General features: G+C 45.0%; 1 protein-coding gene across 2 annotated transcripts; it reads right to left on the bottom strand.

Annotated features, from left to right (window-relative positions):
- Positions 1 to 27,577, bottom strand: LOC118391792 (Na(+)/citrate cotransporter-like). Of its 2 annotated transcripts, none has more exons than XM_035783275.2 (12): positions 27,307 to 27,577; positions 20,886 to 21,014; positions 19,183 to 19,319; positions 18,635 to 19,005; positions 18,226 to 18,415; positions 17,734 to 17,856; positions 17,263 to 17,475; positions 3,205 to 3,314; positions 2,989 to 3,104; positions 1,129 to 1,290; positions 363 to 500; positions 1 to 147 (listed from the first exon to the last, which is right to left on the bottom strand). In XM_035783275.2, the coding sequence occupies exons 1-12, from the start codon at positions 27,433 to 27,435 to the stop codon at positions 7 to 9; spliced, it is 1,959 nt and encodes a 652-aa protein (XP_035639168.2). In that variant the 5' UTR covers positions 27,436 to 27,577; the 3' UTR covers positions 1 to 6. The 2 variants fall into 2 exon arrangements, with proteins under 2 accessions (XP_035639168.2, XP_052313891.1); XM_052457931.1 differs by having other exon boundaries at positions 37 to 171.
- Between the last annotated feature and the right edge of the window lie 249 nt (positions 27,578 to 27,826).

The following is a 27,826-nucleotide window of genomic DNA, read 5'->3' as shown; positions in this document are numbered from 1 at the left end:
CCCCCCTCATCCTCCTGTAGTGATGTTAGCGGTGGTGTTGGCCCAGGAGGGGAAGGTGTCCAGGTTAAAAATGGCTCTACCCCAGCTGTTAATGGCCAGAGTGATACACAGGATCCCAATGATGTTCATCACTATACCTGTCTTAGCCTAGAGGAGAGAGAGGGGTTAAAGCTGAGGTGGTGGTAGGTTGAGGGGATGGTGGTGAAGGTGAATGAAGAATACGGTGCGAGGAGGAGGTTTAGATTTAAGGTGGGCTGTTAGGGTGAAATATATGCCAACATACAGTACATTAACTTATTATTCATACTTCCTACTGTATAGTAGGTTTCCATAGAAGCAGAGGTCAAAAGTGAGGCTCTCACCATATCCGACACCTTCAGGTATCCATAAGAGAACACGATGGCGTTAGGAGGCGTGGCGACAGGGAGCATGAAGGCAAAGGAGGCACTAAGGGTACAGGGTACCATCACATACAGTGGGTTCACTCCTATGGATTGGGACTGCAATAGAACACACACATATTAGCCAGCACATACGTATGCACATAAATGCACACATATGAGTACATGCACAATTAGTAGCCTATTATCCTGCGATGTGGATGTGAATAGGATGAAAAAAAGTGTGTGTGGCTCTGTGTTGGCTCAGTTATCAAAGATTATTGTCACTGAATGAACAGAGCTGAGAGCTCTACACACAGTGCTGTTACAGTCTCAATGTCTGGCCTCTAATGTGACCTATTAGTGTGAATAACCTGTCTTGTTTTTCTCTCTCTCTCTCTCTCTCTCTCTCTCTCTCTCTCTCTCTCTCTCTCTCTCTCGCTCTCGCTCTCGCTCTCTCTTTCTCTCTGAGTTGACTTTTCACTCATTCAGCTCTTTCCCTCTGTCTTCTCTCGCTATTTGCTTATCTCTTTCATTCGTACATTCTCTCTTTCACTCTCTGAGAGACTCTTCAGTAGTAGGCCTGGCTCAGATCCCCTATTGACCAGCTCTATTCAGTACAATCCAATTTTATCAAAAGGAATCTTGATCCCAGAATGGAGAGCAATCAAGTGTGTTTGTGTGTGTGAGCGAGATGGGGAGAGAGAGAAGTGTGTGTGTGTGGTTGGTTGAGTGTGGGTGGGTGTACCATGGAAGCTAGGATGGGCAGGAAGAGTGTAGCGGTAGCCACGTTGCTGGCACACTCAGTGAAGATGGCAGTGAGGAGACAGAGGATGACTGCGATGGCCCAGGGAGGGATGGAGCAGAGAGGTATCATCTGATCACCCAGCCACCGCGACAGACCAGACACCTGGATGGATACACACACATTCAAGCTTATACACATACACAGACCCATGCAAGCATGCACGCATGCACATACAGTGGGCAGAACAAGTATTTGATACACTGCCGATTTTGCAGGTTTTTGTACTTACAAAGCATGTAGAGGTCTGTAATTATTTATCATAGGTACACTTCAACTGTGAGAGACGGAATCTAAAACAAAAATGCAGAAAATAACATTGTAATTCATTTGCATTTTATTGCATTACATAAGTATTTGATACATCAGAAAAGCAGAACTTAATATTTGGTACATAAAACTTTGTTTGCATTTACAGAGATCATACGTTTCCTGTAGTTCTTGATCAGGTTTGCACACACTGCAGCAGGGATTTTGGCCCACTCCTCCATACAGACCTTCTCCAGATCCTTCAGGTTTCGGGGCTGTCGCTGGGCAATACCTGACTTTCAGCTCCCTCCAAAGATCTTCTATTGGGTTCAGGTCTGGAGACTGGCTAGGCCACTCCAGGACCTTGAGATGCTTCTTACAGAGTCACTCCTTAGTTGCCCTGTCTGTGTGTTTCGGGTCATTGTCATGCTGGAAGACCCAGCCACGACCCATCTTCAATGCTCTTACTGGGGGAAGGAGGTTGTTGGCCAAGACCTTGCGATACATGGCCCCATCCATCCTCCCCTCAAAACGGTGCAGTTGTCCTGTCCCCTTTGCAGAAAAGCATCCCCAAAGAATGATGTTTCCACCTCCATGCTTCACGGTTGGGATGGTGTTCTTGGGGTTGTACTCATCCTTCTTCTTCCTCCAAACACGGCGAGTGGAGTTTAGACCAAAAAGCTCTATTTGTGTCTCATCAGACCACATGACCTTCTCCCATTCCTCCTCTGGATCATCCAGATGGTCATTGGAAAACTTCAGATGGGCCTGGACATGCGCTGGCTTGAGCAGGGGGACTTTGCATGCGCTGCAGCATTTTAATACATGACGACATAGTGTGTTACTAATGGTTATCTTTGAGACTGTGGTCCCAGCTCTCTTCAGATCATTGACCAGGTCCTGCCGTGTAGTTCTGGGCTGATCCCTCACCTTCCTCATGAACATTGATGCCCCACGAGGTGAGATCTTGCATGGAGCCCCAGACCGAGGGTGATTGACCGTCATCTTGAACTTCTTCCATTTTCTAATAATTGCGCCAACAGTTGTTGCCTTCTCACCAAGCTGCTTGCCTATTGTCCTGTAGCCCATCCCAGCCTTGTGCAGGTCTACAATTTTACCACTGATGTCCTTACACAGCTCTCTGGTCTTGGCCATTGTGGAGAGATTGGAGTCTGTTTGATTGAGTGTGTGGACAGGTGTCTTTTATACAGGTAACAAGTTCAAACAGGTTCAGTTAATACAGGTAATGAGTGGAGAACAGGAGGGCTTCTTAAAGAAAAACTAACAGGTCTGTGAGAGACGGAATTCTTACTGGTTGGTAGGTGATCAAATACTTATGTCATGCAATAAAATGGAAATTAATTACTTAAAAATCATACAATGTGATTTTCTAGATTTTTGTTTTAGATTCAGTCTTTCACAGATGAAGAGTACCTATGATAAAAATTACAGACCTCTACATGCTTTGTAAGTAGGAAAACCTGCAAAATCGGCAGTGTATCAAATATTTGTTCTCCCCACTGTACACACTCAAGGTTACACACACAAACACACCTCGCTACCCTTAGCCAGAGCGAAGCCTCCTCCTAGCAGCAGTACAATGCTCCAGGGCATCTTCCTCTGGGTCACCTGCCAGGTCAGCAGGGCAGGGGTGGGGCCGCGGGGGGGCTCTGAGGGGAGAGGGGCACAAACATGTCAAGCAATTTCTACAGTGTGTGTGTGTGTGTGTGTGTGTGTATGTGTGTGTGTGTGTATGTGTGTGTGTTTCACCTGTGTCAAAGCTCTGTGTTCTCCAGAAGCAGAGGTAGCGGGGGGGCTCAGAGGGCAAGACGAACAACAGCACGGCAACAAACACTGCCACTGTGGCATCAGTCACAAACCTGGAGAGGTTGGATGGTTGGAAGGTAAGGCCCTAGTAAAACAATCCTATAGGATTTGTGATTTTTCCACCGGAATCCTGTAGGGTTCTCACAATCCTATAATATTTTGTTTCACCTCTATCAGAACCCTGTTGGAATCCCGTTGGACTACTTTTTTCCTATTGGAAATCAAAAGTAATGCTATTGGATCCTATAGGATTTTGTGTCACCTCTATCAGAATCCTATTGGAATGCTGTTGGAATACTTTTTCCTATTGGCAACACTATTGTAGGATTTTGTGTCACCCGATCAGTATCCTATTAAAACTGTTTTCTTAATTAAACCCATTAAATTATAGTTTGTGGCTCTGCAGAAAATCACTGGTTTTCTAACATGAGCTATTCTTAGTTTTATCCTTTACTGTGTGTGAACGCAAGAACTGCGAGTACAGTATTTCTTTCCTTATGAAGTTTTCAATGTTTTAGTCTTATTTCTGTCATTGTACAGAATTTCAAAATGAAATCAAATTTTATTTGTCACATGCACGTGTTTAGCAGATGTTATTGCGGGTGTAGCAAAATGCTTGTGTTTCTAGCTCCAACAGTGCAGTGATATCTAACAAGTAATATCTAACAATACACACAATCAAAAGTAAAGGAATGCAATTAAGAATATATAAATAGTTGGATGAGCAATGTCAGAGAGGCATAGACGAAGATACAATAGAATATGATAGAATACAGTAAATACAGAGTTTTGGTTAAGCATGTGAGAGAAGAAGCTCGTGGAAGAGCTTCCTACGCATTAGTTAAGTTTTCCAAATTTGCACTTTGCATTCCATTTTCTTACATATCATATTTCATTGGTGAGTTCGTAAGTCATACCTTTTTGATTCAAATGTCACACGAACTGAGGAGCAGAAGACCTGTAACTAACGTTTCAACCGCAATGGCAAACGTGAATGGTAATGGCGCCAACTCCAATCCAACTATTACAGAGCCTCATGAGGTCACACTCCCCACAGATCTTCAGAACCTCCGTGCGGTTCTGGTCTCGGAAATGACAGCTACCATTGCCACTCAGCTCAAAACTGCCATCGATGCTGCTCTGGCCCCCTTCTCCACCGTCCTGGATGGTGTCCGAGCCGCTGCAGATGAACAAGGCCGCCAAATTGATTGCTTTGAACATGACCTGTGTGATGACAGTGACCGCATAGTAGCACTTGAGAAAACAGTCGCCTGGCTGAGCTCCGAAAACCAAAAGCTGATTGGCAAAACCGATGACCTGGAATCCCGTTCTCGCGTTTGCAATCTTTGTGTTGTTGGTATACCAGAGAAATGTGAAAGAGGGGACTAATTTAAGTTCATGTCAGAATTCTTTGCGGATGTGCTGGGTCCAGCCATCGATCCATCACCCCCGAAGCTGGATAGAGCCCACCGCATTGGCCCCTCCCCTGTGAGTGGAGACGACAACTCCAAGCCTAGAGTGTTTATTGTCTGTTTTCACTACTACTGTGACAAGAAGCGCATCCTCCAGAGGCAGGGCAAAGACCAGCGACACTTCTGCGGACGCAAGGTGTTCATCTTTCTTGACCTCAGCTTAAATGTCACCAAGAAAGGAGCTAAATTCCTCAATGTGAAATGTAAAATTCATCAGAAGAAAGTGAAATTCTCACTCCGCTTTCCTGCTCGTCTGCACATTGAACACGAACGTTATTGAACTCTGATAAAAACGACTAATACTGTCTTGTGTGGTTGTCATTTAAGCTACACATTTGGGAGGTCCTTTTTGTTTGGCTAGATGGCTAGCATAGTAATGCATGGCTACAATTCCAAGCTTTTGCCGAGCTTTCTTTCCTTTGTTGTTTTTTTCTTTCTTTTGGTCTAGACACTTACTGAAGGACTTTTCACCACTTTATTTCGCCCTATTGATCATTTGTACATGTAAAGACACTCTGCCCCTTTTCCTTTTTGCAACAGGGTAGCATACTGCGGGACACTTATTTGGCCATCCTTAAGACACATTGTACGTGTTGCACTGATTGAAGACTCCCTGATTCAGGACAGTTCCGTTTCACTGTTATGGGGTGTTTGTTTTGGTTATCTGTTGACCTTCTTTACCGTTTTGTGAATGCCTTTTCGATTGTATTTCTCTACTGGTGCTATGGAGCCTCTCCGCATTAGGATAGGAAGGTTTTCTGCTTATATGCACCGAAGCTGCACCGTTTTCGGGCCTTTTTTTTGTTTTGCTTTTTTCATCAGTTTTCTCTGATATCTTTGCAAATGCTTTATCTGTTTTCACACCTTTTTCATTTCAATATTTTAGATGGCTAACAACGCTAATAATAGTATAATGGGAATAGGTAGGCCTAATCCTATAAAGTTTGTATCTTGGAATACTAAGGCAATGAACAATCCTGTCTAGAGGTCTAGGGTCTTCTCTCATTTGAAAAAGCTAAAAGCAGATGTGGTATGTTTTACAAGAGACCCATTTACACACTAAAGATCACTCAAGGCTACAAAACTAATACATTTCTCTACTACTAATGTTATTTCAGACAGTCATGGGAGATATTTAATCATAACTGGCACCATTTGACACACACCTGTAGTAGTGGTCAATGTATATGCTCCCAATTTTGATGATGTTGAATTTGCCAATGGGTTGCTGGGGAAAATCCCTTCTCTGAACACCCATCTTTTGATATTTGTCAGGGATCTGAATTGTGTTATTAGCCCGGCTTTGGACCACTCCAACCACAAAACTATGTCTCCTTCTGCTATGTCAAAGTCCTTCTCAGGTTTTATAGTTCAGAATGGGTGTACAGATCCCTGGAGATTTCAGAAACCCCAGGCAAGAGAGTATTCTTTCTTTTCACATGTACACCATTTTTTTCTCATATTGACTATTTCTTTATTGATCATAAGTTACTTCCAAATGTCAACTCTTCTGAATATTTAACCATTGTAATTTCTGACCATGGACCTTTAGCCCTCGACATAGTCCTATCAGGAAAAACTCGTACTCCTCTTTTCTCCAGTCTGATGCTGACTTCTGTAACGTTATCTCCACTTCTATTGATCTTTTTTTTTTTATAAATCAGACAAGCTCAAACTCTCATTCTTTCTTATGGGAATCACTTAAGGCCTATCTTAGAGGATACATGATTTCTTATTCTTCTCATTTAAACAAAACTCGGAAAGCTAAACTAGAATAACTCTAAAGCCATCCTTGACTTAGACCATCAATATGCCCTGACGCCATCTCCAGAGCTATATAAGCAACGCTTGAACTTACAATCTGAATTCAATATCTTGTCCACTACAGATGCAGAACGGTTACTATTGCATTCACATGGTACCTACCATGAACATCGTGACAAGGCAAGTCGTCTGCTCGCACACCAATTAAAACGCAGTGTTGCTACCCGTCTGATTCCCCAAATGAAAGATTCCTCTCATACTTTGATTTCTGACCCTACGGGGATCAATGACACCTTCAAATCTTTCTATTCCTCTGTGTATACGTCTGAATTTCCATCAGATACGGCCAACATGACTACATTTTTGGGTGAATTGGAGACTCCCACAGTTGAGGCTGAAACTGCAGATGACCTTGATTTCCCTCTCAACCTTGAAGAAGTTATTCAGTCTAACAAGTCAATGCAGAACGGCAAGGCTCCAGGGCCTGATGGGTTTCCAACTGGGTTCTTTAAGAAATTCTATACCAAGTCAGCCCCTTTACTTTTATCTATGTATAACGCATCACTTGAACAAGGCTCGTTGCCACCTACCCTAACACAGGCTTCAATAGCGCTTTTCCTTCACTTTCTGTTCTTATTTTAGGCCCCTTATTATTTATTCTAAACAATTCTCCAACTCCCCTGAGGTGGTAATCTCCCTAGATGCAGAGAAAGCATTCAACAGAATTGAGTGGGAGTACCTATTTGCTGTCCTAAAAAAAATGGATTTGGAGACAAATTTAGCTCATGGATCCGTCACTTGCATACATCTCCCCAGTGTCTGTACCAATGACACTCATTCTGATTATTTTGCCCTGGAACGTGGAACATGCCAAAGTTAATCACTGTCCCCTTTATTATGGCGCCATTGAGCCCCTTTCAGCAGCTTTATGGGCATCCTCCTCTTTCCAAGGTGTAACATGGGAAGGAGTTGAACATAGGTTATCATTATATGCAGATGATTTGTTACTCTATGTAAATAACCCTGTAACCTGTTTAAATACAATTTTTTTCCATTCTGGTAAACTTTGGCTCCTTATCCGGTTACAAGCTGAATCTTCAGAAAAGTGAGTGCTTCCCAATCAATCCAGCAGCACTACAGCTCCAGCTGACAGACTTGCCATTTCAGCTTAGCCGCTCTGGTTTCAAATACCTTGGAGTGAACGTAACTCGCTCATTACATGCTCTTTTTTCTGCAAACTTTGCAGCAGCAGAGAATTTCAATGAAAACTGATTTTCAGAGATGGGGTAGCTTACCACTATCACTTATAGTAAGGATGCTTACACAAATTCCTTTATCTATTTCAATCTGTCCCATTGTTCTTACCAAATTGTTTTTTAAAATCAGGCTGTTGCCACATTTATCTGGGGAGAAAAGGTACCCAGAGTCAGTAGATTTTTACTTCAGAGCTGCAAGTTTAGTGTAGGGCTGGCACTAAACAACTTTTTATACTATTACTGGGCAGCCAACTTTCAGAAATTGCCATTCTGGTTACATGCTCCAGATACCCAATGGTGCCACCTAGAGGCACATTCTTGTATTTCTGCTTCTCTTCCTGCTTTACTCTGCTCTTCTCTCCCAACATTCCCCTCTCGCTATACTCAGAATCCTGTAGTGCTTTCCCCAATTAAGATTTGGTACCAGGTTCGACAACATTTTAAATTCTGTGCTGCATCTACTATGGATCCTATTGACAAGAATCCCGTATTCCCCGCTTCTCTAATAGATGATGCTTTCTCTTACTGGACAAGGAAAGGTATTAAGTCCTTCTCATTTTTGATAGTTTTCCCAACCTGGCCTCTAAATACTCTCTCTCCATCTAACTTTTTCCATTACCTTCAAATTAGGCATTGTGTCTCCTCCCAATTTTCTGGCTTCCCTACTCCACCCCCTTGCCAACCCTGGGATGGCATATTGACTCTATTACCTTGACAGAAAGCAGTAATTTATATTTAATATTTATATATTTAATTATCTATTTGTATATGTTGTCATTGGACAAACACTCCACCAACAAAATAAAATCTGCTTGGGAACGGGTGATGGGTGTTGAATTTACACAGGAGTGGTGGGATGAGGCGATTGATAGAGTACACTCCACTACATATTGCGCTCGTCTTGGTCTCATACAATTTAAGGTTTACTGATCATTTATTTATTTATGTTTTTGTATATTGAATCTGTATTGAGTTGTTTGTATATTCTCCCCCCCCCTGTATTGTTGAATGTTTATTTGTTGCGATATCTCTGTAGAATTTTTGTTTTTTCGAGGACAGAATTGAGGGAGGGTATGGGATGGGAGGAAATCAAGGTGGGTTGACTGAGGTAGGGCGGAGAGGTAGGGAAGGGACTAGGGGGGTTGGGTGGATGTGTTGTATGGAGGGAGGGAAGGAGGGTGGTTGGGATATGGTAAAATCTTTGTACTTACATTGATGTACATTCTGTAAAGCTTGAACAAAAAAATACAAATAATAAAGAATACAGTAAATACGTAAACAAATGTAAACATTATTGAAGTGACTAGTGTTTCAAATATTAAAGTGGCCAGTGATTTCAAGTCTATGTATACAGGGCAGCAGCCTTTAATGTGCTAGTGATGGCTATTTAACAGTCTTGAGATAGAAGCTATTTTTCAGTTCCAGTTTTGATGCACCTGTACTGACCTCGCCTTCTGAATGATGGCGGGGTGAACAGGCAGTGGCTCGGGTGGTTGTTGGCCTTGATTATCTTTTTGGTCTTCCAATGACATCGGGTGCTGTAGGTGTCCTGGTGGGCAGGTAGTTTGCCCCCGGTGATAAGTTGGGCAGGCCGCACCACCCTCCGGAGAACCCTGCGGTTGCGGGTGGTGCAGTTGCCGTACCAGTAGGTAGTTTGTGAGGGTTTTAGGTGCCAAGCAAAATTTCGACAGCCTCCTGAGGTTGAAGAGGCGCTGTTGCGCCTTCTTCACCACATTGTCTGTGTGGGTGGATCATTTCAGTTTTTCAGTGATCTGTACGCCAAGGAACTTGAAGCTTTCCATCTTCTCCACTGCGGTCCCGTCGATGTGGATAGGGGGGTGCTTCCTCTGCTGTTTCCTGAAGTCCACGATCAGCCCCTTTGTTTTGTTGACGTTGGGTGAGAGGCTATTTTCCTGGCACCACATTCACAGGGTCCTCACCTCCTCCCTGTAGGCTGTCTCGTCATTGTTGGTAATCAGGCCTACTATTGTAGTGTCATCTGCAAACTTGATGATTGAGTTGGAGGCGTGCATGGCCACGCAGTCATGGGTAAACAGGGAGTATAGGAGGGGGCTGAGCACACACCCTTGTGGGGCCCCAGTGTTGAGGATCAGCGAAGTGGAGGAGTTGTTGCCTATCTTCACCACGGGGCGGCCCGTCAAGAAGTCCAGGACCCAGTTGCACAGGGCAGGGTTCAGACCCAGGGCCTCAAGCTTAAGAGCTTGGAGGGTACTATGGTGTTGAATTCTGAGCTATGAACATCATTCTTATATAGGTATTACTATTTTCCAGATTGGATAGGGCATGTATCGTCTCTGGATCTATTGGGGCGGTAAGCAAATTGAAGTGGGTCTAGGGTGTCAGGTAAGGTAAAGCACTTCATGATGACAGAAGTGAGTGCTACGGGGCGATAGTCATTTAGTTCAGTTAATTTTGCTTTCTTGGTTACAGGAAAAATGATGGTCATCTTGAAGCATGGAGGGGGACAACAATCTTGGATAGGGAGAGATTGAATATGTCCATAAACACTCCAGCCAGCTGGTCTGCGTATGCTCTGAGGAACGCGGCTAGGGTTTCCGTCTGGGCCGGAAACCTTGCGAGGGTTAACATGCTTAAACATTTTACTCACGTCGGCCACAGAGAAGGAGAGCCCACAATTCTTGGTAGTGGGCCACGTCGGTGGCACTGTGTTGTCCTCAAAGTGGGCGAAGAAGGTGTTTATCTTGTCCAGAAGCAAGAAGTTGGTGCCTGCCACATAGCTGGTTCTCTCTTTGTAGTCCTTGATTGTCTGTAGACCCTGCCACATATGTCTCGTATATGAGCCGTTGAATTGCGAGTCGACTTGGTCTCTATACTGACGTTTTGCCTGTTTGATTGCCTTATGGAGGAAATAACTACACTGTTTGTATTCTGCCATATTCCAAGTCACCTTGCCATGGCTAAATGTCATGGTTCGTGCTTTCAGTTTTGCACAAATGCTGCCACCTGTGGGTGGGTACAACATCTGCTATACACATCCTGATAAACTCAGTCACCATATCAGTGTTTTCGTCTATGTTGCTCCATGGAGGCTACCCAAAACATATCCCAGTCCACATGATCAAAACAATCTCGAAGCGTGGATGCCGGTTTATCAGACCAGCGTTGGATAGTCCTTAGCACGGGTACTTCCTGTTTGAGTTTCTGCCTATAGGAAGGGAGTAGCAAAATAGAGTCGTGATCAGATTTGCCAAAGGGAGAATGGGGGAGGCCCTGGTAGGCATCCCAGAATTTAGAGTAGCAGTGCCGAGTGTTTTAGCAGTGCGAGTACTACAGTCAATCTGTTGATAGAACTTCCGTAACTTTTTTTCTCAAATTTGCTTAGTTAAAATCCCTAGCTACAATAAATGCAGCCTCAGGATATGTGGTTTCCAGTTTTCACAAAGTCCAGTGTAGTTCCTTGAGGGCCGTCGTGGTATCGGCTTGAGGAGGAATATACACGGCTGTGACTATAACCGAAGAGAATTCTCTTGGGAGGTAATACGGCCAGCATTTGATTGTAAGTTATTCTAGGCTGGGTGAACAAAACGACTTGAGTTCCTGTATGTTTTCACAATCACACCATGAGTAGTTAATCATGAAACATACACCCCCATCCTTCTTCCCAGGGAGATATTTTCCTGTCTGCGTGATGAACTGAGAACCGAACTGGCTGAACGGACACAGTATATCCTGAGAGAGCCATGTTTCCGTAAAACAGAGTATGTTACAATCCTTGATGTCTCTTTGGAAGGATATCCTTGCCCTGAGCTCATCAACTTTATTATCCAGAGACTGAACATTAGCGAGTAATATACTCGGAAGCGGTGGATGGTGTGCGCGCCTACTGAGTTGGACTAAAAGTCCACTCCGGGTACCTATTCTCCTTCGGCTGTGTTTTGGAACAGCCTCTGGAATCAGTTCAATTGCCCCGGGGAACAAAGAATCCGGTTTGGGAAAGTCGTGTCCCTGGTCCTAATGCTGGTAATGCTGGTGAGTTACCGCCGCTCTAATATCCAAAAGTTCTTCCCGGCAGTATGTAATAACACAAATATTTCCTGGGCTAATAATGTAAGAGATAACACATAAAAAATGAAATACTGCAAAGTTTCCTAAGAGCATGACAGCCCATCTGTCGACACCATTTCCCATATGTTAGCTTAGTAGAAACTCAGCTCCAGGCCCTTTGATCTAAAGTGCCCAAATTCAGCATTTTGACATGTCCCTCCGTCAAACCTGTGTCACTTCTAGGATGATTTTAACCCACTTAATCCCCAAATGTGTTCAAGTTTCACCATCATTGTATAGCCCTAGTTATTTTGTTTATTTGACAGTCATTTTTGAAGATCATTATTTATTCTATGTGATTAGTGATTCATTTGCCCCTCATTTTGTCAACCATGTTACGTGAACTGAACTCTCGTTTTAATATGGTAAAAAACAATTTAAAGAAACATTGAACATCTAATAGTCAAATCATCAATCAAAAGCAGGAAAGCTGGTTCTACTCTTTTTGGCAATTTTCTGGTGTTTTTTGGTGGAAAACTGAGTGGCTTGAGCATAACACATCAACCCTGTTACCCATAGATAGACAGGTACAAAGAATATCGATAAATGTGAAGCTTGCATTCAATTGCCACTCCCTGTTTGCACACAACAGCCCACTGGGCACAGACATCAATTCAATGTCTATTCCATGTTGGGTCAATGTAATTTAATTGAAATTATGTGGAAAGAACGTTGACTCAACCAGTGTGGGCCCAGTGGGAAGCTTTCATTCCCCCTGTAACAAGCGGATTTATGGCTGATTTAATAAGAAATCATAAACCTTGTTCTGGTCAACCTTTTTACTTTATTTGGCACTTAATAAGCACTTACTATATTAATTTACAAAAAAAATCTTCTTGAGATGGGAAAACTTGTTTTTGATGAAGTTGAACATGTGCTCTTTATGACAGAATGTTAAAATTAGTTGAAAAAAATGGACCACCTTACACTTCTCAAAAGGCACCAAATTGGTAGAATGACCCAGCAATTGGTACAATGCAAATAGTCCGGGTAGCCATTTGATTACCTGTTCAGGAGTCTTATGGCTTGGGGGTAAAAACTGTTGAGAAGCCTTTTTGTCCTAGACTTGGCACTCCGGTACCGCTTGCCATGCAGTAGTAGAGAGAACAGTCTATGACTGGGGTGGCTGGGGTCTTTGACAATTTTTAGGGCCTTCCTCTGATACCGCCTGGTGTAGAGGTCCTGGATGGCAGGCAGCTTAGCCCCAGTGATGTACTGGGCCGTACACACTACCCTTTGTAGTGCCTTGCGGTCGGAGGCCGAGCAATTGCTGTTCCAGGCAGTGATGCAACCAGTCAGGATGCTCTCGATGTTACAGCTGTAGAATCTTTTGAGGATCTCAGGACCCATGCCAAATCTTTTTCGTTTCCTGAGGGGGAATAGGCTTTGTCGTGCCCTCTTCATGGCTGTCTTGGTGTGTCTGGACCATTCGAGTTTGTTGTAGATGTGGACACCAAGGAACTTGAAGCTCTCAACCTGCTCCACTACAGCCCGTCGATGAGAATGGGGGTGTACTCGGTCCTCCTTTTCCTGTAGTCCACAATCATCTCCTTAGTCTTGGTTATGGTGAGGGATAGGTTGTTATTCTGGCACCTCCCAGCCAGGTCTCTGACCTCCTCCCTATAGGCTGTCTCGTCGTTGTCGGTGATCAGGCCTACCACTGTTGTGTCATCTGCAAACTTAATGATGGTGTTGGAGTTATGCCTGGCCATGCAGTTGTGGGTGAACAGGGAGTACAGGAGGGGACTGAGCACGCACCCCTGGGGGGCTCCAGTGTTGAGGAACTGCATGGCAGATGTGTTGCTACCTAACCTCACCACCTGGGGGCGGCCAGTCAGGAAGTCCAGGATCCAGTTGCAGATGGAGGTGTTTAGTCCCAGGATCCTGAGGTTAGTGATGAGCTTTGAGGGTACCATGGTGTTGGACACTGAGCTGTAGTCAATTAATAGCATTCTCACATAAGTGTTCCTTTTGTCCAGGTGGGAAAGGGCAGTGTGGAGTGCAATAGAGATTGCGTCATCTGTGGATCTGTTTGGGCGGTATGCAAATTGGAGTGGGTCTAGGGTTTATCGGACAATTGTGTTGATGTGAGCCATTACCGGGGATTCAAGGCTGTAAGTTAATTTACAGTATGACTAATAGAATAATCAGATCTTGGAACCAATCCTATTGGTCTCCTACAGGATTTTAATAGGCACTTTTATAATCCCTAGGCTAGGTGACAAGTGGCTGTAATTCAAGTGTCTGGGAGATCTAGGCTGATAGAATTTTATTTTATAGGATCCCATAGGATTTCAGTATAAGAATCCAATAGAACAATCCTATCAGATTTTGGAACCAGTCCTATTGGACTCCTATAAGATTCTATTCTACAGGATAGGTTCCAGAATCTGATAAGATTTGCTGTTGGATTGTAATATGATTTTTTTATATTTGAATTCTATAGGATATTTTGACTGCGGGGGTTAGACTGTGTAGGGTTAGGAGGCAGCAGGGGATTAAGGAAGGGGTATACAGGGATTGGGAGTTGGGGAGAGGTACAGCAGAGGAAGGCCGGGGAGAGGCCTTCCAATCCTTTTTTGAACACTAACTAATTATAACCCAATGACAATGTGATGAGGGACTTTACAATTGGCTCCAAACAGGACCTTAAATGTACAGTTGAAGTCTGAAGTTTACATACACTTAGGTTGGAGTCATTAAAACTCATTTTTCAACCACTCCACAAATGTCTTGTTAACAAACTATAGTTTTGTCAAGTTGGTTAGAACATCTACTTTGTGCATGACACAAGTAATTTTTCCAACAATTGTTTACAGACAGATTATTTCACCTAAAATTCACTGTATCACAATTCCAGTGGGTCAGACGTTTACATACACTAAGTTGACTGTACCTTTAAACAGCTTGGAAAATTCCAGAAAATGTTGTCATGGCTTTAGAAGCTTCGGATAGACTAATTGACATCATTTGAGTCAATTGGAGGTGTACCTGTGGATGTATTTCAAGGCCTACCTTCACACTCAGTGCCTCTTTGCTTGACATCATGGGAAAAGCAAAACAAATCAGCCAAGACCTCACAAAAAACAATTGTAGACCTCCAAATGTCTGGTTCATCCTTTGGGGCAATTTCCAAAAGCCTGAAGGTACCACATCCATCTATACAAACAATAGTACGCAAGTATAAACACCATGGGATCACGCAGCCATCATACCGCTCAGGAAGGAGATGCGTTCTGTTTCCTAGAGATGAAAGTACTTTGGTGCAAAAAGATGCTGGAGGAAACAGGTACAACAGCATCTATATCCACAGTAAAACAAGTCCTATATCGACATAACCCGAAAGGCCGCTCAGCAAGGAAGAAGCCACTGCTCTTTAACCACCATAAAAAAACAGACTACGGTTTGCAACTGCACATGGGGACAAATATCGTACATTTTGGAGAAACGTCCTCTGGTCTGATGAAACAAAAATCGAACTTTGGCCATAATGACAATCATGTTCGGAGGCCGAAGAACACCATCCCAACCGTGAAGCACGGGGGTAGCAGCATCATGTTGTGGGGGTGCATTGCTGCAGGAGGGACTGGTACACTTCACAAAATAGATGGCGTCATGAGGATGGAAAATGATGTGGATATATCGAAGCAACATCTCAAGACATCAGTCAGAAAGTTAAAGCTTGGTCGCAAATGGGACTTTCAAATGGACAATGACCCTAAGCATACTTCCAAAGTTGTGGCAAAATGGCTTAAGGACAACAAAGTCAAGGTATTGGAGTGGCCATCACAAAGACCTGACCTCAATCCTATGGAAAAATTTGTGGGCAGAACTGAAAAAGTGTTTGCGAGCAAGGAGGCCTACAAACCTGAATCAGTTACACCAGCTCTGTCAGTGGGAATGGGCCAAAATTAACCCAACTTATTGTGGGAAGCTTGTTGAAGGTTACCCGAAACGTGTGACCAAAGTTAAACAACTTAAAGGCAATGCTACCATTGTATGTAAACTTCTGACCCACTGGGAATGTGATGAAAGAAATAAAAGCTGAAACACATAATCCTCTCCACTATTATTTTTACATTACATTCTTAAAATGAAGTGGTGATCTTTACTGACCTAAGACAGGGACATTTTACTAGAATTAGGAATTGTGAAAACTGAGTTTAAATGTAAATTTACGACTTCAACTGTACACAGAGAGCTAACATTAATAATATGCATATCAATCTCTCATGGCTCAAAGTACAGGAGAGAATGACTTCATCACTATTTGTTTTTGTTAGAAGTATTGACATGCTGAATGCACTGAGCTGTCTGTTTAAAGTACTAGCACAGCAGACATCCATCCATACCCCACAAGACATGCCATCAGAGGTCTCTTCACAATCCCCAGAACTGACTACAGTACGGCATAGAGACATGGCTACATGGAGCTCTATTCCACATCAGGTAACTGATGCAAGCAGTACAATCAGATTTAAAAAAAGATTCAAATACACCTTATGGAGCAGCGGGGACTGTGAATATACACACAGGCATAGACACACTCATACATATCCACATGTACATATCCACAACACGCACACTCTACACACACGTACACATAGATGTTGTATTGTAGATATGTGGTAGTAGAGTACAGTAGTGGCCTGAGGGCACACACGTAATGTGTTGTGAAAAGTGTTATGAAATGTCATATTTGTAATTGTATATAATTGCTGGTCCCCAGGAAGAGTAGCTGCTACCTTGACATCAGGTAATGGGGATCCTTAATAACTACAAATACAAATAAAGAGTGGATTGATGTAATGGACAGAGTATGTTTGATGACCTTAGCCCCAGTTTGAACCAGGATTCTGCTATAATCAACACCTGTTTCCATGGTGATGTGCCCATTCATAGATTGACAGACGTCACATATGCCCTCTGTGATAGGGTGGTCACATGACCAGATAAGAGAGAACGCAGTGTGTGCCTCTCCTGCCCATCGATCTGTTTGTCATAAAGAAGTGTGCTTACTCTCTCATTCACTCTAGTGAGATCATGTTTCCCAGACTCTGTGTGTGCATGTGCCTATGCAAGTCTTTGTGTGTGCCGGTCAGAGCTTGTGTACGTGCACAAGTTTGTGTTTCTGTGTGTCAAAGTTCAGAACATGTTTATTGATGCAACACAGACGGTTTACTCTGTGAACGACACGTTTTGTACATTTGTGTTTGTTTTCTCCTGTTCCCCGTGTCCTGACACTTGTTCTAACAGAACGTTCTGGGTCTAAAGACAACTCAGGTAATCTATCCTTCAGATCAAGCTTGTGTTACTGTGCATGTGTCTGTATATTTCCACCTGCTAGTGTTTTGTGTGTGAGTCTGTGTGGTTGAGTATATATGGTGTGTAAAGTATTTCACTGTGTGGTGTGTGTTACATACTCTGCCTTTGTGTTGAAGATGTGGGTTGCCCATCCGTTGATGAAGCCTGGGCTTCGTGTGAACCACAACACCACCAGCAGAATGAAGAGCCCCAGGACACTCAACTCTCCATAGGACACTGGCCCCAGACGACGATGCTCCTCACGGATCAAATCATACGCTGCATGTTCTTTCTCTGACTGCACAGCACCACAGCCCCACGTACGCTTCAGACTAGAGAGGAAGAGGGGGAGAAAGGGACAAGAGAAATGAGTGGGGGAGCAAAAGAGAAGGGGGTGAGAGAAAGACAGAGTGAGTGAGAGAGAGAGAAATTATTTAAACTAATAGGTCAGATAAGAAGCAGAGTGAGTGAGAGAGACATTGCCCCTATTTGGCCCATGCAAACCTTTACAAATATCATGTCGTGGTTGAACTGAGAAGAGAGAGTAGAGTTAGAATAATGCACTGTGATGCTCTGGCCAGGTCACTCACTCAAAGCCGATGAAGACGAGCTGGAGCCAGAGCCAGGCCAGCGTCAGCATTAGCAGCATTGTGGGGAAGGCAAAGGCGAACCACGAGGCAAAGTTAACCACGTCACCGTTCTGAGGGAAGAGTCTGACAGTGGGTTTTTGTTAAGAACTTAAATATGCCATTTAGCAGACGCTTTTATCCAAAGCGACTTACAGTCATGTGTGCATACATTCTACGTATGGGTGGTCCCGGGAATCGAACCCACTACCCTGGCGTTACAAGCGCCATGCTCTACCAACTGTGCTACAGAAGGACCAACTTCACTTCTCAAAAAGGACCAACTTCACTTCTCAAAAATGTTAAATGCCAGTTGATCAACACGATATGTTCGGATACCCATATCTATATTCATACATGGGATATGCACTAACATTTGTGAGGTGTATGTCTGTGAGAGGTACATATGCTATGTGTGTGTGCGTGCATGCGTGCGTGCGTGTGTGTGTTACATACTGGCTCATCTGCCCTGTGAGGACGAGGTTGGGTCCGGTACCAGTGAGAGTGGCAGTGCCTCCGATGCTGGCAGCGTAACACACACACAACGTCAAGCCTTTACACATTTTCATCCTCTCCTTCTCCTCCTCTTCCTCCCCAACCTGCTCCTCTGCTTCAGTCCCCTCTTTCAAGACCATGGACACTACCACTTTATACAGAGAGGAAGGGGGAGACAATACCACTATATATTAGAGAGGTTTGGGAATCAGGACTACCAAGAGGTCACAGCCAAAGTTGTTAGCTAGGCAGGCTATAGTGTGCCTGTTGCCTGTAGACATACAACCTAAGTCTATATTTGTTTGAAATCGCCATGTACATGTAACTGTATTATAGTGTGTTGGTGAGAAGGCAGTACTCCAATTCTCACCTAGCCCCCTGCTCTGACCTTTGCCTCCAGCCCAGTGCCCCTCACCTGGCTTCCCATCAGCCAGAGAGTTGTCCTGGTGAACTGGTTTGTCTGGGGAGTCCAGTTTATCCTCTGTGGCTGGTTTCTCCAGTGGAATGTGATTGTCCTGGATGATAAGTCTGTCCTGTGGGTTTGAACTGTTCTCCAGTCTTTCCTCAGGAATCATACCATTCTCCTGGCTCTGGGGGATGGGCAAGGGCTTCTCCCCATTCTGTGGGCTGTTGAGCTGCTCCAGGACAGCCTGGACAATGGGGACCATCATAGCTGTGGTGGCTGTGTTACTGATCCACATGGACAGGAATGCTGTCACACCCATGAACCCTAGCATCAGACTGGCGTGGACAGCAAAAGGGGGCCAGTGTATCAGAAAGAGAAAAGAGAAAGTGGAGAAGGAGGAAATAATGCTAGGCTTTAGCTCAGTGGGTTTACATGGTCTTGAATTTTGCAGACAATCCTGATTTGATACCTGATAAACTGATAAAGATAGACACCTGTGATTAGCTACTCACAGGGCAGGCCGCACCCCCACAACAAGTAGAACCCTGAGGGCGATGCGCTTGTGAAGGTTCCATGTCTCCACGGCAACAGCCACCATCAGACCGCCTACAAACAGCATGTTGGTGTCCTTCAGGTACTGCATACACACCTGATACAGATGTAGGATCTTACTTTGATCCAGTTTGCTACAGCAGGAAAATAATCTCTCAACAGGAAATGTCTATTATTATGTGGATTATAATGAATGGACATTTTTGTAGGGGTTGATACAATATATACACAAGTATGTGGACACCCATTCAAATGAGTGGATTTGGCTATTTCAGCCACACCCTTTGCTGATAGGTGTATAAAATCGAGCACACAGCCATGCAATCTCCATAGACAAATATTGGCAGTAGAATGGATTTACGGCAGAGCTCAGTGACTTTCAACGTGGTGCCGTCATAGGATAACATCTTTCAAACAAGTCAGTTTGTCAAATTTCTGCTCTGCGAGAGCTGCGCCGGTCATTTGTAAGTGCTGTTATTGTGAAGTGGAAATGTCTAGGAGCAACAACGGCTCAGCTGAGACCTCCGAGTGCTGAAGCGTGTAAAAATCGTCTCTCCTCAGTTGCAACACTCACTACTGAGTTCCAAACTGCCTCTGGAAGCAACATCAGCACAAGAACTGTTCGTCAGGAGCTTCATGAAATGGGTTTCCAAGGCCAAGCAGCCGCATAGAAGCCTAAGATCACCATGCGCAATGCCAAGCATCAGCTGGAGTGGTGTAAAGCTCGCTGCCATTGGACACTGGAGCAGTGGACACGCGTTCTCTGAAGGGATGAATCACGCCTCACCATCTGGCAGTTCGACGGACAAATCTGGGTTTGGCGGATGCCAGTAAAACGCGACCTGCCCCAATGCATAGTGCCAACTATAACATTTGGTGGACGAGGAATATTAGTCTGGGTCTGTTTTTCATGGTTCGGGCCCCTTTGTTCCAGTGAAGAGAAGTCTTAATGCTACAGCATACATTGACATTCTAGACGATACTGTGCTTCCAACTTTGTGGCAACAGTTTGGGGAAGGCTCTTTCCTGTTTCCGCATGACAAACCCTAACCCGGACAACGCTGGGCAAATTGTGCACCGCCCTATGGGACTCCCAATCACAGCCGGTTGTGATACAGCCTTGAATCAAACCAGGGTCTGTAGTGATGCCTCTAGCACTGAGATGCAGTGCCTTAGACCGCTGCGTCACTCGGCGAGATCGGTGTGGAAGAACTTGACTGGCCTGCACAGAGCCCTGACTTCAACCCCATCTAACACCTTCGGGATGGATTGCCGACTGCGAGCCAGGCAAAATCACTCAACATCAGTGCCCAACCTTACTAATGCTCTTGTGGCTGAATGGACGTAAGTCCCCAAAGTAATGTTTCAACATCTAGTGGAAAGCCTTCCCAGAAGAGTGGAGGCTGTTATAGCAGCAAAGCTGGGACCAACTCCATATTAATGCCCATGATTTTGGAATGAGTTGTTCGACGAGCAGTTGTCCACATATTTTCGATCATGTAGTGTACATTTTCGGTAATGAAGAATCAAGTCAAAGTGGAAATTACAAACTTCAAAAGCCTTTAACCTCAAATACTCTACAGGTTTTACATTTCCTGCATCGCAGTAAAGTTCTCCTGCAGCAGGGTGCTCAAATTAAGATCCTACATCTTTACGCACGTACCTGCTTGGACTCCATGATGCCAAACAGAGGGAAAAGGACAGCGGGCAGGAGAGCAGTCACCGCTAGTGGCAATACCTCAGTACACCAGTACACTGCCATCAGAGCTATCACATAGGCACATCTTGCCTCCTGAAAACCCACACAGTTACAATACTCTATTTAGAGCCATATAGAAGTACAGAGAACCCAAATATTCTTGAGTTCAAAAGGACACAAGCACACACACACACACACACACACACACACACACACACACACACACACACACACACACACACACACACACACACACACACACACACACACACACACACACACACACACACACACACACAAAATAACTGAAGCACACGAACACAATGTTCTCTGTGTCTGGGGGTGCCATTGTATAAACATTGATCTGCGATGTGAATTCGTCGAGCTCAAGTAATGTAAACTTGAACTTCAACACCCTATGGTGTGACGAGGAAATGTTTCTACGCCAGGAGTGGGCGGCCCCGGTGCACAACTGAGCAAGAGGACAAGTACACAGTTGCTCTACTTCCGGGTTGGAGCGAGCGGTCGCATTCGCACTTCGGTCCGCAGGTAGTATTACTTTTCATTACTTTTCATTACATTTCATTATAGTACAACGGTTTGATTTGTCTAATCTTAGCAATTTCTTCTTAGCTAGCTACATAGCCGTCTTTGTATCAAAGATAATTGCGTAATTATCGTATTTCGTCGTCCTAACGTAGTCTACTGCCCAGCAGCTAGCCAGCTAGCTAACGTCCACCGTCTACCGAATAGCAGCACTGTAGAAACTATTACACTCAACTGAACGACTTGATTAGTGTAGTGTTAGCTAGCTACATAGTTGTCTTTGCTGTCTTCGTATCCAAGATAATTGTGTAGTTTAGAGTGTGTAGTCTTAGAGTGATTATCTTAATTTACAGAGGTTAGCTAGCCAGCTACTTGTCGTCCTTAACGTAGGAGACACTGCTAGCTAGCTAACAGCTAGCCAACGTCTACCGAATATAACTTCCCACTCAACAACCCGGTCGCATTCCGCTTCGCTCCACAGGTAGTATCACATTTTCATTTCATTTCATTACAGCACAACGGTTTGATTTGCTTGATCGTAGCTAGCTACATAGCCGTCTTTGTATCAAAGATAATTGTGTAGTCTAGAGCGATTTTCTAGGTTAGCTTGCCAGCTATTGTCGTTCTTTTAACGCAACGTAACGTAATCAACACTGCTAGCTAGCCAGCTAGCCCCCGAATAGCTGCACTGTAGAAACTATTACACTCAACGGAACGACTTGATTAGTGTAGTGTCAACAACGCAGCCACTGCCAGCTAGCCTACTTCAGCAGTACTGTATCATTTGAATCATTTTAGTCAATAAGATTCTTGCTACGTAAGCTTAACTTTCTGAACATTGAGACGTGTAGTCCACTTGTCATTCCAATCTCCTTGCATTAGCGTAGCCTCTTCTGTAGCCTGTCAACTATGTGTCTGTCTATCCCTGTTCTCTCCTCTCTGCACAGACCATACAAACGCTCCACACCGCGTGGCCGAGGCCACCCTAATCTGGTGGTCCCAGCGCGCACGACCCACGTGGAGTTCCAGGTCTCCGGTAGCCTCTGGAACTGCCGATCTGCGGCCAACAAGGCAGAGTTCATCTCAGCCTATGCCTCCCTCCAGTCCCTCGACTTCTTGGCACTGACGGAAACATGGATCACCACAGATAACACTGCTACTCCTACTGCTCTCTCCTCGTCCGCCCACGTGTTCTCGCACACCCCGAGAGCTTCTGGTCAGCGGGGTGGTGGCACCGGGATCCTCATCTCTCCCAAGTGGTCATTCTCTCTTTCTCCCCTTACCCATCTGTCTATCGCCTCCTTTGAATTCCATGCTGTCACAGTTACCAGCCCTTTCAAGCTTATCATCCTTATCATTTATCGCCCTCCAGGTTCCTCGGAGAGTTCATCAATGAGCTTGATGCCTTGATAAGCTCCTTTCCTGAGGACGGCTCACCTCTCACAGTTCTGGGCGACTTTAACCTCCCCACGTCTACCTTTGACTCATTCCTCTCTGCCTCCTTCTTTCCACTCCTCTCCTCTTTTGACCTCACCCTCTCACCTTCCCCCCTACTCACAAGGCAGGCAATACGCTCGACCTCATCTTTACTAGATGCTGTTCTTCCACTAACCTCATTGCAACTCCCCTCCAAGTCTCCGACCACTACCTTGTATCCTTTTCCCTCTCACTCTCATCCAACACTTCCCACACTGCCCCTACTCGGATGGTATCGCGCCGTCCCAACCTTCGCTCTCTCTCCCCCGCTACTCTCTCCTCTTCCATCCTATCATCTCTTCCCTCTGCTCAAACCTTCTCCAACCTATCTCCTGATTCTGCCTCCTCAACCCTCCTCTCCTCCCTTTCTGCATCCTTTGACTCTCTATGTCCCCTATCCTCCAGGCCGGCTCGGTCCTCTCCTCCCGCTCCGTGGCTCGACGACTCATTGCGAGCTCACAGAACAGGGCTCCATGCAGCCGAGCGGAAATGGAGGAAAACTCGCCTCCCTGCGGACCTGGCATCCTTTCACTCCCTCCTCTCTACATTTTCCTCCTCTGTCTCTGCTGCTAAAGCCACTTTCTACCACTCTAAATTCCAAGCATCTGCCTCTAACACTAGGAAGCTCTTTGCCACCTTCTCCTCCCTCCTGAATCCTCCCCCCCCTCCTCCTCTCTGCAGATGACTTCGTCAACCATTTTGAAAAGAAGGTCGACGACATCCGATCCTCATTTGCTAAGTCAAACGACACCGCTGGTTCTGCTCACACTGCCCTACCCTGTGCTCTGACCTCTTTCTCCCCTCTCTCTCCAGATGAAATCTTGCGTCTTGTGACGGCCGGCCGCCCAACAACCCGCCCGCTTGACCCTTTCCCCTCCTCTCTTCTCCAGACCATTTCCGGAGACCTTCTCCTTACCTCACCTCGCTCAACAACTCATCCCTGACCGCTGGCTACGTCCCTTCCGTCTTCAAGAGAGCGAGAGTTGCACCCCTTCTGAAAAAAACCTACACCCGATCCCTCCGATGTCAACAACTACAGCCAGTATCCCTTCTTTCTTTTCTCTCCAAAACTCTTGAACGTGCCGTCCTTGGCCAGCTCTCCCGCTATCTCTCTCAGAATGACCTTCTTGATCCAAATCAGTCAGGTTTCAAGACTAGTCATTCAACTGAGACTGCTCTTCTCTGTATCACGGAGGTGCTCCGCACTGCTAAAGCTAACTCTCTCTCCTCTGCTCTCATCCTTCTAGACCTATCGGCTGCCTTCGATACTGTGAACCATCAGATCCTCCTCTCCACCCTCTCCGAGTTGGGCATCTCCGGCGCGGCCCACGCTTGGATTGCGTCCTACCTGACAGGTCGCTCCTACCAGATGGCGTGGCGAGAATCTGTCTCCTCACCACGCGCTCTCACCATTGGTGTCCCCCAGGGCTCTGTTCTAGGCCCTCTCCTATTCTCGCTATACACCAAGTCACTTGGCTCTGTCATAACCTCACATGGTCTCTCCTATCATTGCTATGCAGACGACACACAATTAATCTTCTCCTTTCCCCCTTCTGATGACCAGGTGGCGAATCGCATCTCTGCATGTCTGGCAGACATATCAGTGTGGATGACGGATCACCACCTCAAGCTGAACCTCGGCAAGACGGAGCTGCTCTTCCTCCCGGGAAGGACTGCCCGTTCCATGATCTCGCCATCACGGTTGACAACTCCATTGTGTCCTCCTCCCAGAGCGCTAAGAACCTTGGCGTGATCCTGGACAACACCCTGTCGTTCTCAACTAACATCAAGGCGGTGGCCCGTTCCTGTAGGTTCATGCTCTACAACATCCGCAGAGTACGACCCTGCCTCACACAGGAAGCGGCGCAGGTCCTAATCCAGGCACTTGTCATCTCCCGTCTGGATTACTGCAACTCGCTGTTGGCTGGGCTCCCTGCCTGTGCCATTAAACCCCTACAACTCATCCAGAACGCCGCAGCCCGTCTGGTGTTCAACCTTCCCAAGTTCTCTCACGTCACCCCGCTCCTCAGCTCTCTCCACTGGCTTCCAGTTGAAGCTCGCATCCGCTACAAGACCATGGTGCTTGCCTACGGAGCTGTGAGGGGAACGGCACCTCAGTACCTCCAGGCTCTGATCAGGCCCTACACCCAAACAAGGGCACTGCGTTCATCCACCTCTGGCCTGCTCGCCTCCCTACCACTGAGGAAGTACAGTTCCCGCTCAGCCCAGTCAAAACTGTTCGCTGCTCTGGCCCCCCAATGGTGAAACAAACTCCCTCACGACGCCAGGACAGCGGAGTCAATCACCACCTTCCGGAGACACCTGAAACCCCACCTCTTTAAGGAATACCTAGGATAGGATAAGTAAACCTTCTCACCCCCCCCTAAAAGATTTAGATGCACTATTGTAAAGTGGCTGTTCCACTGGATGTCATAAGGTGAATGCACCAATTTGTAAGTCGCTCTGGATAAGAGCGTCTGCTAAATGACTTAAATGTAAATGTAAATGTAATGTAAATGTCTAGTTTGAGAAAGTCCTCAACTAGCAGCTTCATTAAATAGTACCCGCAAAACACCAGTCTCAAAGTCAACAGTGAAGAGGTCGACTCCGGGATGCTGGCCTTATAGGCAGAGTTGCAAAGACAAAGCTATATCTTAGACTGGCCAATAAAAAGAAAAGATTAAGAAGGGAAAACGAACAGACACTGGACAGAGGAACTCTGACTAGAAGGCCAACATCCTGGAGTCGCCTCTTCACTGTTGATGTTGAGACTGGTGTTTTGTGGGTACTATTTAATGAAGCTGCCAGTTGAGGACTTGTGAGGCATCTGTTTCTCAAACTAGACACTCTAATGTACTTGTCATCTTGCTCAGATGTGCACCAGGGCCTCCCACTCCTCTTTCTATTCTGGTTAGAGACAGTTTGCCCTGTTCTGTGAAGGGAGTGGTACACAGCATTGTACAAGATCTTCAGTTTCCTGGTAATTTCTCTCATGGAATAGCCTTAACTTCTCAGAACAAGAATAGACTGACGAGTTTCAGAAGAAAGGTCTTTGTCCCTGGCCATTTTCAGCCTGTAATCAAACCCACAAATGCTGAAGCTCCAGATACTCAACTAGTCTAAAGAAGGTCCGGTTTATTGCTTCTTTAATGAGCACAACAGTTTTCAGCTGTGCTCACATCATCGCAAAATGGTTTTCTAATGATCAATTAGCCTTTTAAAATGATAAACTTGGATTAGCTAACACAACGTGCCATTGGAACACAGGTGTGATGGTTGCTGATAATGGGCCTCTGCACGCCTATGTAGATATTCCATAAAAAATCTGCCGTTTCCAGCTACAATAGTCATTTACAACATTAACAATGTCTACACTGTATTTCTGATCAATTTGATGTAATTTTAATGGACAAAAAAATGATTTTCTTTCAAAAACAAATAAATATTTAAATGACCCCAAACTTTTTAACGGTAGTGTATGTGCTGCGCAAATTCAATCAGTGTTCAGACATGAGTAATTATACAGTTTTGGAATCCTTATTACTTCAGCACCCCTACTTCCCATGGCTATAACCTTCTGTCTTATGTAACCAAACCAAATGTAACATATCATACTAATTTGAGTTGTCACGGTTTTCCATTTACTATATTACTTGTAGTCTTTGAGACCAGGTTGCTTAGCGGGGCAGTTCTATCTTAAGAGGACAAGAAAGGGTTAAAGACAACACGAGAGTTCTGCACTAAGTTCACCCCTGGAGCAAGCTGAAAGAATGTGTCACCCCCTTGTCACACCAGGTCCTGACCCTGTTACCCTCTGTACATTTGTAGGAATTTCCATTTTCTGAATTGGCAGAAAAAGTGCGCTCTTCTGAAAAAGAAATCAACATAATACATCTGTGTGTGTGTGTGCATGCGTGTGTGTTTGTGTGTCTGTGCATGCATGCATGTTTGTGTGTCTGTGCATGCATGCGTGTTTGTGTGTCTGTGCATGCGTGCGTGTTTGTGTGTCTGTGCATGCGTGCGTGTTTGTGTGTCTGTGCATGCGTGCGTGTTTGTGTGTCTGTGCATGCGTGTTTGTGTGTCTGTGCATGCGTGCGTGTTTGTGTGTCTGTGCATGCGTGTGTGGCGGAGGTCTAAAGGAATAAATGTTTAAGTCAAAATCAGCATGTGTCAGGTGTACAAATGAACAATTAATGAAATATCTAACAAGACGATAGAATACTAGTAGGCTCTTACAAAAATATTTTAAATCATTATACAGATAGCGTACTCTTGGTGCAGAAATCAGAAAGACTAGGCCTAGATGGGGTCAAGAGGAGATAGGGACCCCTGGAATATGTCTGTCCAGAAATTTGGTGCATACCGTGGTTCCGATCAGTAGAGGCAGCGGGAGGAGCAGGAACGGTGTACAGAACAGAATCACCCCATCCTTGAACATCCACATAATCTGGAGCGAAGACACCATCTTCGCTCGATCAGAGAATACTGACATAAATTAGAGTTGCACGCGTCCCATCCCAGGGAAGAAAGCAAAAATGATGAGGGAGAGCTCAGATACCTCCAGATACCTCCGGCTTTACAGTTGGGACACAACTGCACATGACATCTCTCTGTCTCTCTCTCTACTCTCTCTCTCTTTTTTATTTTACTCTCTCTCTCTATGTGTGTGTGTGTACAAAGGGGTGGCAACACTTTTGAGTGGCATTCTTGTGTGTGTGTGAGTGAGTGTGTGTGACAGCTAGAGAGAGAAAAAATGTTGAGTAGCATTTATACTTAAACATTAACTTAGAAAAATAGGAAAATAAACACGGCTCTCTGAAACTAGAATGTACTGTATTCTGAGAGAGACATAAGGGGGAGGAGATAGATAGATAGATAGATAG

This window comes from Oncorhynchus keta, chromosome 12, assembly GCF_023373465.1.
Source record: "Oncorhynchus keta strain PuntledgeMale-10-30-2019 chromosome 12, Oket_V2, whole genome shotgun sequence".
Lineage (NCBI taxonomy): Eukaryota > Metazoa > Chordata > Actinopteri > Salmoniformes > Salmonidae > Oncorhynchus > Oncorhynchus keta.
This window is presented reverse-complemented; position numbering and strand designations above follow the sequence as displayed.

Bases quoted from the DNA above. Each gene is read 5' to 3' on its own strand.
- LOC118391792 (XM_035783275.2), bottom strand. From the start codon at position 27,435: ATGTCAGTATTCTCTGATCGAGCGAAGATGGTGTCTTCGCTCCAGATT. The intron at 17,476-17,733 runs GTGAGTGACCTG...CTTCCTCTCTAG, and splicing joins CTCGTCTTCATCGGCTTTGA to TCTGAAGCGTACGTGGGGCT. The intron at 1,291-2,988 runs GTGTGTTTGTGT...GTATCCATCCAG, and splicing joins CTCTGGCTAAGGGTAGCGAG to GTGTCTGGTCTGTCGCGGTG.